We start from the raw sequence: 10,000 nt of genomic DNA, 5'->3' as shown, positions 1-10,000 counted from the left end.
GTAGAATCGCAGGAGAAACAGTAGGGGGGGAAGCAGGTGTCTTTGGAGACAGTGCAGGGGGGTAGTAGATGTCTAGAGAAGAGAAGTGTCTCAGGAGGAGCAGTTAATGTGTAGCCTGAAGAGATGGGTCTTCAGTCTCTGACTCACACACACACACACACACACACACACACACACACACACACACACACGATATACCACTCTTGAGTGACAGAAACAGAGTAGTGAACTAGTAACATCCAAGTTCATCCAAGTCCACAACAAGCTACTTTACATTCAAAGGAGTGTTCAAAAGTCTAATTTCATATTTTCATATTTTCTTTGATCATAATGAGTCATTTACATTTCCAAAGGAAGATTAATGACCTGTTTATACCCAGAAAAATGTTCTCGGCCTAGCTTGGTGTTATTTGTATTTGAAGATATGAAAAGTGACAATGGCAATATTTGCTAATATTCTAAAAGTGCCCCTCTGCTCCCCCCACAGTGGCCTATGCTGACTTATTGTGTGGCTGCGTCATATCATCCTCAGAGATGTCAACAGAAACACACACTGATTGATAGGATGAGCCACTCCATATTTATTTATTTATTTTAAAGGATAAGTCAAAAAACAAAAAAACAATGTAATTCTTCCATCTTCTAGCATTATGACTGCCAATGGCCCCTGGCCCAAGCATACTGCCAATAGATTACTTTTTCCTGCAATGACTGGTGGATAAATGATTCACTTACTTAGTCAGATGTACTTGTTGTAATGCGCTTTGGATAAAGGCGCCTGTTAAATGCCAAAAATATGATGTAAAACCATCAACACTGCCATTGATCTGTGTGATTAATGGGGGGATCATGAACGCCTAATCACTGCTGGTAGTGAAAATCCTTAGTGAGGGAAAGCGGAAGAACAAATAAACAGCTCTTTAATGTCTCACAACACAAATCAAATCAAACTTTATTTCTACAGACAAACACAATCTGCTTCACCGAAATATGAATAAAAAAGCCAATGAGAAAACAAAAACATAAGAGGATAACAAGAGTAACAAGTGTAACAGTCATGGGAGTTGAAAGCAGAGAATACTGCTTGAGGGCTGCAGACACTACAACCTTTAGGTTAGGAGACATGGTGTCTGTGCTGATGTAGAGAATGTGAAAGGCGTTAGGCTTCAGGTGTTTTTTGTTGTTGTTGGGGGGGGCTCCCCCTGGGGGTCAGTGTAGATAGGTTGTCAACAAATGGGGGTCATCCCTATGTTCCCACAGCCCAATGGTCCCACATTGCTAATATTCTTTCATAGATGGCGCCATTGCGACTGTTTAAAAAACCAAATGCACAATTACAGATTTTCATGAAATTTGGTGGAGAGGTGTAGCATGGAGCTAGGAAGACCCCCTCAAATTTTGGGTTAGGGTTAGGCAGGGTTAGGGTTTGGGTTAGGCAGGGTTGGGGTTAGGGTTAGGGCAGGCAGACACATATACTTTTCTCTGTTATATAGTTAGATTACTTAGAAATGTGGGAACATTGGGCTGTGGGACCATCGGGCTGTGGGAACATAGACACGCTCCCAACAAATGAACAATGGCCAGATGTTAGGCTTGTCATTAAAAGACAGGTTATAGCAGTGTTGCTGTAAGACTACGTAACACTTCCTGGTGGATTGATGATTCACTTACTTAGTCAAATGTATTGATTGCTTTGGAATAAGGCATAGCCCTGCTGAATGCCAAACATGTAAAATACAAATGTAGCAGTGAAAACACTCAGCGGTGGAGGCTGGTGGAGGTAGGAATCGGAGGACAGGCTCATTGTTATGCATGGGAATGTAATGAAGAATGATAATTGGTATCAAAGTCATCAAACACGCCTCCTGGTTCTATCCCATGCATTACAATGAGCCCGTCTTCTGGTTTCTGCTTCCACACAGCCTCCCATGTAGCCTAGCTAGCGCTCCAGTACACAACAGAACGAACGGCTGTAAGCGCTTCAGTCATCGTGTCAGGATAATAACATGACCTTTAAGGGGAGGAAAGCTGCAAGACCTGATCTGCTGTGGTTGGGATATTTTCCCAAAAAATACACCACCAGTCGTTAGGAGAAGCAACAATGCTGAGAAGTAAACAATGTATAACACGATGCGTAACGGATACACTGACATCTGTATGCGGATAACATAGTTTTAAGACATAGTTTATGCCTATGCACATGACACCCCGAGCCGAGCTGAGCTGGTTTGGTTACTGGGCTGGCTTGGTTAATGTCTCATTGTGGTTGCTGTAACAGGACTGGAAAGGAGAGAGACCCTACCATACTATACAGTTTGATTCCGGTTGACCCTGTAGTGTGTAAAGACACAGTTTGTTTGTGTGTGTGTGTGTGTGTGTGTGTGTGTGTGTGTGTGTGTGTGTGTGTGTGTGTGTGTGTGCGTGTGTGTGTGTGTGTGTGTGTGTGTGTATGTGGAGCACTTTGAGCTGCAACGTTTGCAGGAAAAGTGCTATACAAATAAACGTTATTCATCATTATTTTAATTATTATGTTTATTATTATCATTGCTGTTATTATTATGTGTTTGTGTGTGTGTGTGTGTGTGTGTGTGTGTGTGTGTGTGTGTGTGTGTGTGTGTGTGTGTGTGTGTGTGTGTGTGTGTGCGTGCGTGCGTGCGTGTGTGTGTGTGTGTGCGTGTGTGGTTCGTTACAGGCTCAACATGTCTCTTATTAATGAGTCAAGAGAGTCTACAAGCCTACAGGTTCAAAAATGCATATTTCCCCAATTAGGCTTTGTGTTTAACCCAAGTGGAAGTGGAAAATGTCAATATCAATTTCTCACAGACTTTCAGGCAAGGGGGAGATTAGGCTACTGTTGGAATGAAGGCTGGGTTCTGACATGTTACTGGTTCATCAAGTTTCCTGTCAAAAGAGTTCAGGCAGTTACTGAATAACTAGCTTCTGAACCTAACTTGGGATACTTGCTAGTTCCATAGACTTTCTCTACACAACTGTGAGCACAGATGTCATTGACATTGAACATGGTTTTAGTAAGGTAAAACTAACATTGACATTATATTTGGAGTGGAGGCAGGGGGTGGGGGTTTCGTTGCTATGTTTTGTACGGGTATTTTTCCTGTCTGAAGGGGATACCAAACAATGACGTCAGGTTTCCGGTAAAGGGTTGAGAAAGAAGTGGGTGAGGCGCACGTCGTCACGTCATCACGTACGTCCAAAGTCGACGGCGGCGACGCCAGTTTCGGGGGAGGAGCTATAAAGGGTTGTTTTTCAACTCGCCAACTGAACAGTCTCCATTTTGTGAGAGTCTTTCAGCCGAGTGCATTCAAGTTCCTGTGGGGGAAAAAATAGGCTTCATATAATCGCTGAAAACACCAAATTAGCAACACTTACCCGATCGCTAACCAGTTATTATCCGAAAGGAAAGAAAATCTTATCGTATGTCCGCTATACAGAACCTCCAAAGTTTCGGTAAGTCATTTCAACTTAGCAGACGAGAGAGCAGAGAGAGTGGGGGAAGGGCGGTTTGGTAGCTGTTTTTTTGTTTTGTTAGCCTTTCTTAGCTAAACACGACGACGGGCAAATGAACTCGGTAGATGTAATACACGCCATCACTAATAACAATTTGTTTAGAATGACAAATGTATACTTTATATCATTGAATTTATAACAACGAAACAACAATTGAACTCTTAAATAATAGCGAGTTAGCGAGCTTGCTAAGCTCGAGGTTCCCGGCTGCTTTTCTAGGCCCGAAACCTTCCGTTTCACATCCTTGTTGTTTCCATCCCGCGATTTCATATTTTAATTTTATTTTTATTTATTTTTTAACCGTTCGTCGATTGGTTTCGACAGATTTTTTTCGATACATTCATTGGGCTTATGCCAACCGTGCCAGTCACAACACCTTATTAGGAAACCCTGTACACCTTTTTCATGCAATTATCTAATCAGCCAATCGCGTGGCAGCAGGCAAATGCCTAAAACCGTGCAGGTACGAGGCCAGCAGCTCACCTCCTCAACCATCACAGGTTCCTCTTATTAGTGTTCCTAATAAAGTGTCCGGTGAGTGTAACGTTTGACCGGCAATCACTTTGGCGCTTTATCAACACTTAAATTTAGCCGTTTGCGCAATCATTCTGTAATTCGACTCCTAAACTCTCTTGCGAGACACGCTCGCTGAGACATTTTTGTATTAGTTTATGGTTGTCTTCCAAACTCCTCCGTGTTGACGGTGATCATGTTTCGTGTTGTTGGTCTCGTGGTTTGAACTCTGGCCGTCGTGTATTCAAAAGCCCCCCAGGCTTCTTCACGAGGGTTCGGCCTAGTGGCGATGTTCCTCCGAGCGTTACCGTGTTCGTGTCGGGCTCGACATTTTAACCGAATTTGTCGGTAGCTTTTGTGTTGCAAAGTTTCACCCAGTCACGATTAGCATGTTAGCCTATTTGTTTTTTTATGGTCAAACAATAACACCGTGGGATGTTTATACCATGTTGTTGTGGTTGCTTAGCAATGGTGTGCCAACCCTTCACGTCTGATACTAAAATGGCGTCCTGTTGTTGTTGTTTCTCCTCCTCCCCCCCAGACCCCTTTGCTGATGCAACTAAGGGTGATGACCGGCTCCCAGCGGGAACTGAGGACTACATCCACATAAGAATCCAGCAGAGGAACGGCAGGAAGACTCTGACCACGGTGCAGGGCATAGCCACTGACTATGACAAGAAGAAGCTAGTCAAGGCCTTCAAGAAGGTAAGGGACTACTCCCTCCCTCCCTCAAGGACCAGGCCAGAGAACTGGGTCGTTGCTCAGTACAACGTAGCTAACAACACACAGATATGGAGAGAGAAGTCTGCTGCTATTGTAACAAGCCAACAGTGGGGGCAGCCCTCCGTGGTTTGTTAGTTGTACTGGCCTCGACCCTGGCTTGTTGCAAGTCTGGGTAAGATCATGTTTGTTATTGGGGACAGTTTGTGACTTATTCTCTCCCCCTCCCCACCTCCCTTCACCATCCATCAGAAATTTGCCTGCAATGGGACAGTGATTGAGCACCCAGAGTATGGTGAAGTGATCCAGCTGCAGGGAGACCAGCGCAAGAATATCTGCCAGTTTCTGACTGAGGTGAGTTTGACCCCTGTTACAGCTGTGGCCTGCAGCTCCCAGCATGCACTAGTGCATGCACCACAGGCCTGTCATTAAGTCAGCTGTGAGGTGTACTTATCTTAGTCCAGATTCACTTATTCAAACACAAATGCCACGCATGGTTATTTCATTTTCAAATACGTGTTAAGTTTAATGCCACATGATGCACAAAGCTATGTGCTTAAAACGGTTTGTTGGTGAATGTTAAATGCTGGCCAGCTGACTAGAGTGCAAAGTTCCTTTGTCTAACCTCCCTTCCCCCCCTGCCTCACCAGATTGGCCTGGCGAAAGAGGAGCAGCTCAAAGTCCACGGATTCTAGAAGCTTCCAGCAGCCCTCCCCCTCTTCCCCCCGCCTGCTCCTGAACCTAACACAACCCCCCCCCAGTGCTGTGGCCCGGCCACAGCTCCTCCATAGCTAACGATGATGATTACCTCTGCATTGAGACTCTTTACCAGTCTGCCTCTCCCACACCGGAGAGATGTCCACTACCAACATGGACACACAGCTCAACATATGATGCGGGATGAGTGGTGATTTTTTTTTCTTCTTTTGTTTGTTTTAACCCCCCCCCCCCCTCCCACGTCTCTTTTTTTTAAAGTTCACCTTGTGCTGTGAAGGGCACAGTTACCTGTTTTTTTGTTTTGTACAATGTTCAATGAAATAGATCAGTCGCCACTTCTTTGTGGAATCCTGTTGGGATGGGGAGGGAGGGGGGCGGGGGGTGGAACAATGAAATGATGTCATAGAGGGGTAGGATGGTGAACCCCCCAGCTGATGGCCCATGGAGTATCGTAGGTCTCTGCTCTCACAGTTTCTGGCGTTTTTAAAAACATCGTAGCCTCCATCTCCTCGTCCACAAGATTATATGCTTTTTTCCCCCGATTATTTTTTTTTTAACTACTATATGCATAGTTTTCTAATGCTGTAATACTTTAGATTTTATTTTGACTGGAATAAAAAACAAAACGATTCCCAATATTGCGGTTGCACAGTTTGTCATGTCTATGGTGTTATGAAGCGAGGCGGCTGACTGTTCGTCTGCTAAAAGCCATGTGAAGACACTGTCACTGCACCTGACTGACGGAGAGTGGAGGGGACAATTCTGTTTTGCAAATGACACATTTTATTCAATAAATATTTGCAATTGAATTCTTGTTTGTTGTGTTTCTGTCGTGTGTATGTACGCGGTCGTTCTAGCAGGGTTCCCGTGCTGGTCTTAAAGGCTAAAATCCAGCAATCCGATTTATAAGGCCTAAAAAGGTCTTGCGTTGCAGTTATTTGGTCTCAAGGAAGTCAGTCCGACCACATCTATTAATGCCAATTCGCTTCCTTTTTTGTCTGTATGGCAGTGAAATCCATCATTTCACCACCTTGAGGAGCTAAAAAGCTATCACATGGTGTGGCGAATAGGGCAAAAATTATATTCAGAGGTCTATAAAAGGTCTTAAATTTTACTTGTTGAAACTTGTAGGAACCCTGTCTAGGCCCCTGTTGACGAGTTAGTTGGTCTGGGCAGCTATCAGTTCTGTAGAGTACATGAAAGTAGCAAAAGTACCTTTTGTTAAGTGTCTGCATGGGGGTTTAGTAGTTAGCTACATACCAGGCCAAGTTTAAACTTTTATTGTTGTCACAACCCAAGTACAATTCTTAGGCTTTGGTTCCTGACATTGTAGCACAAAGACAAGTCAAGGTAAATAAAGTGACAATAGTACAAGACAGAAGTGAGACAATTGGACAAGTTGTGGGAGACATACAATTTAGCCGCACTAATAGTAAAAATAGAATAGTACAAGTAGAAATGTCATGAGTATTGCATTCGGTGGCAGTGGGTGTAAGAGGTAGTATTGAATAGTCTGGAGCCCGCAGCACAGATGCCATACGTGGCACCATCTTGGATGACCACATTGCTTGTTCAGAACGGGGAGGGATGTATACAGTTGTGTTATGATGACTCCCTCATGGCTCCACTGTTCTGAAGAGGTTGGTGGGGGGTAGAGAAGAGCTGTATAAACTAGAGCTGAAGTTGTTAGAATACAATAGAATGGGGTGTTTGTTGGGCGTCATGCAACAGATATACATTGTTTTGGCTGACGCAGTACCCGTCTCTCTCACACACACACACACACAGGAAAACACAGTCACTGTTTGGCCGAGAGCATGTGACCTCACCAGCTACGGTGTCAGTCCCTACGTCTGTCCTCGACTCAGCTGAATAGAGACCGGGGGATGCTGGTAGAGGTAGAAAACGGAGGATGGGCTCATTGTAATGCATGGAATGGACATGTGTTTGAGACGTGTCTCATTCCATTCCATGTATTACAATGAGACTGTCCTCCCATTTCTACCTCCAAAAATCTTCAGTCAGAAGTTGGCCTATCAAACTAGAATAATAATAATAATAATAATACATTTTATTTGTAAAAGCAATTTACATAATCTCAAAGTGCTACAATTAAAAACAAGAAGATAAAACAATAAACATTTTCAATTAAAAGGCAAAAAAAAAAGCATCCACAGACTGTGGTGCCCTTAGGTGGTCAGGGAGAGCATTCCACAGCCTGGGAGCAGCCGAGCAGAAGGCCCGATCTCCCATGGTGCGGAGCTTGGTCCTGGGGGCCTATCAAACTAGAGTTATTGTTCCTAGCACCAAGGACATAACCAATCAACAGTCCCGTCCTGTAAAAAGTATAATACTGTATAGAGTCACTTAATAGTGTGTTGAGCACAGCATAGCTACACACAGATCAGATGAGAATTAACTGGTCCTCTCTCTCTCCCTTCCTCGCTCTCCTCTCTCTCCCTTCCTCTCTCTCTCTTTCCCTTCCTCGCCCTTGTGCCCATCTTTCTCTCTCTCTCTCTCTCTCTCTCCCTCCCTCGCACCTGTGCCCATCTCTCTCTCTCTCTCCCACACCTTTGTGCTCCTCTCTCTCTCCCTCACCTTTGTGCTCCTCTCTCTCCCTCACCTTTGTGCTCCTCCTCTTTCTATCTCTCTCTCTCCCTCCCTCACCCCTGTGCTCCTCTCTCTCTCTCTCCCTCACCCCTGTGCTCCTCTCTCTCTCTTTCCCTCCCTCACCCCTGTGCTCCTCTCTCTCTCTCTCTCTCCCTCCCTCACCCCTGTGCTCCTCTCTCTCTCTCCCTCCTTCGCCCGTGTGCTGTCCCTCCCTCTCTCCCTGTCTCCCTCCCTCCCTCTCTCTCCCTGCCTCCCTCTCTCCTGTATCAGGACTGATATCCCGCTGCTCTGTGTGAAGTGACTGTTTCCTCTGGTTGAGGAGCTGTGTGCAGATATCATCAGCTCATACAACCTTATCTCCAGAGAGGTCAGCAGAGGCTGACCAATCACTGTTCAGCTAGCCGTGGAGGGGAAGTGCCCAGCGCGAAGGCACCAGTCGAGCCGGTTGTTCTGTCACACCGTATCAACTTCACATCAACTCAGGTCATTTGTTTCCGCATAGTATTCTCTCTTTCATATCTCTCTCTGTCAACACGAAGATAGGCAGAGAGAGAGAGAGAGAGAGAGAGAGAGAGAGACAGAGAGAGAGAGAGACAGAGAGAGAGAGACAGAGACAAAGAGAGACAGAGAGAGAGACAGAGAGAGAGAGACATAGAGACAGAGAGACAGAGAGAGAGAGACAGAGACAAAGAGAGACAGAGAGAGAGACAGAGAGAGACAGAGAGAGAGAGAGACAGAGAGAGAGAGAGAGAGAGAGACACAGAGAGAGGGGGAGTGATATAGAGACAGAGAGAGAGAGACCCAAGGTAGACAGTGTTTACAGAGTTGTCTCCCTCTTCTTTTGTTTAGGCTGCAGGCTGCTTGATTCTGTTGACTCTCATGTGTGAAGAACACTACGTTGGGATAACAGATTCAGGGGGGAGTCAGTGAAGAGAGCTTGTACATTTTACATTTTTGGCATTCAGCAGATGGCTTTATCCAAAACGACTTACAGCAAATACATTTGTCTAAGCAAGTGAATCATCTATCCATCAGTCATCGCAAGAAAAAGTAATCTCTGCTACAGGGCCAGGGGCCATTGGCATAGTACTCTCTCTCTCTCTCTCTCTCTCTCTCCCTCGCTCGCTTTCTCTCTCTCTTCCCCCTCTCTCTCTTTTTCTCTCTCTCTCTCTCTCTCTCTCTCTCCCTCCCTCACTTTCTCTCTCTCTTCCCCCTCTCTCTCTTTTTCTCTCTCTCTCTCTCCCCCCCCTCTCGCTCTCTCTCTCTCTCTCTCTCTCCCTCCCTCGCTTTCTCTCTCTCTTCCCCCTCTCTCTCTTTTTCTCTCTCTCTCTCTCTCTCCCCCCTCTCTCTCTCTCTCTCTCTCTCTCCCCCTCTCCCCCTGTCTCAGTCTTTTTCTGAGCTTGTCTGAGAGAGTAGTCAAGTGTCTCTGCTGTTTGGGTGGAAGCAGACTGCTGTGGTATTGCTATGCTGTTGCTGTTACACTAGGGGGCGCCACAACCGCAGAGTCAAATACAGGCGGTAGGTTTCTTCAATTTATTCTGGTTGTGTATAAATGGTCTCAAATCAAACAGAAGCCCTGTGTGTGTGTGTGTGTGTGTGTGTGTGTGTGTGTGTGTGTGTGTCTGTGTGTGTGCGTGTGTGTGTGTGTGTCCAGGGCGTCAACATTCATGCAATTTCATACTAGAGGAAATAAAAAAGAGCAAATGTCAATTCCGGTGCCCTTGTCTGTGTAGCCCCTCCTGCTTGTGGGACTGTAGGCTTAAACTGTCATTTTTCTATTTCAATTTGAATATCATATCTCTAATTGGCTTTGGGTTTCCCATTTTCCACATTTACATAATCAAGTTGCTGACTCCAGGGCTGTTCCAGTGCATTTAGGAGAGCAGAGGACAGGAGAGGGGGGGTGGGGGGT

General features: G+C 45.4%; 1 protein-coding gene across 1 annotated transcript; it reads left to right on the top strand.

Moving 5' to 3' along the window:
* The first annotated feature begins 3,298 nt into the window (after positions 1-3,298).
* eif1 (eukaryotic translation initiation factor 1) lies at positions 3,299-6,287 on the top strand. Its single transcript, XM_080524482.1, has 4 exons — positions 3,299-3,468; positions 4,583-4,746; positions 5,014-5,115; positions 5,412-6,287. The coding sequence occupies exons 1-4, from the start codon at positions 3,438-3,440 to the stop codon at positions 5,454-5,456; spliced, it is 342 nt and encodes a 113-aa protein (XP_080380608.1). The 5' UTR covers positions 3,299-3,437; the 3' UTR covers positions 5,457-6,287.
* The last annotated feature ends 3,713 nt before the right edge of the window (positions 6,288-10,000 follow it).

Source organism: Nansenia antarctica, assembly GCF_963989245.1.
Source record: "Nansenia antarctica genome assembly, chromosome: 2".
Taxonomy (NCBI): Eukaryota; Metazoa; Chordata; class Actinopteri; order Argentiniformes; family Microstomatidae; genus Nansenia; species Nansenia antarctica.
Note: the sequence above shows the minus strand (reverse complement) of the source record. Positions and strands in the feature narration are given on the sequence as shown.

Excerpts from the sequence above, each read along its gene's own strand:
- eif1 (XM_080524482.1), top strand. The coding sequence starts at position 3,438 with ATGTCCGCTATACAGAACCTCCAAAGTTTCG. Across the intron at positions 3,469-4,582 it reads ACAGAACCTCCAAAGTTTCG|ACCCCTTTGCTGATGCAACT; the intron begins GTAAGTCATTTC and ends CCTCCCCCCCAG. Across the intron at positions 4,747-5,013 it reads TAGTCAAGGCCTTCAAGAAG|AAATTTGCCTGCAATGGGAC; the intron begins GTAAGGGACTAC and ends ACCATCCATCAG.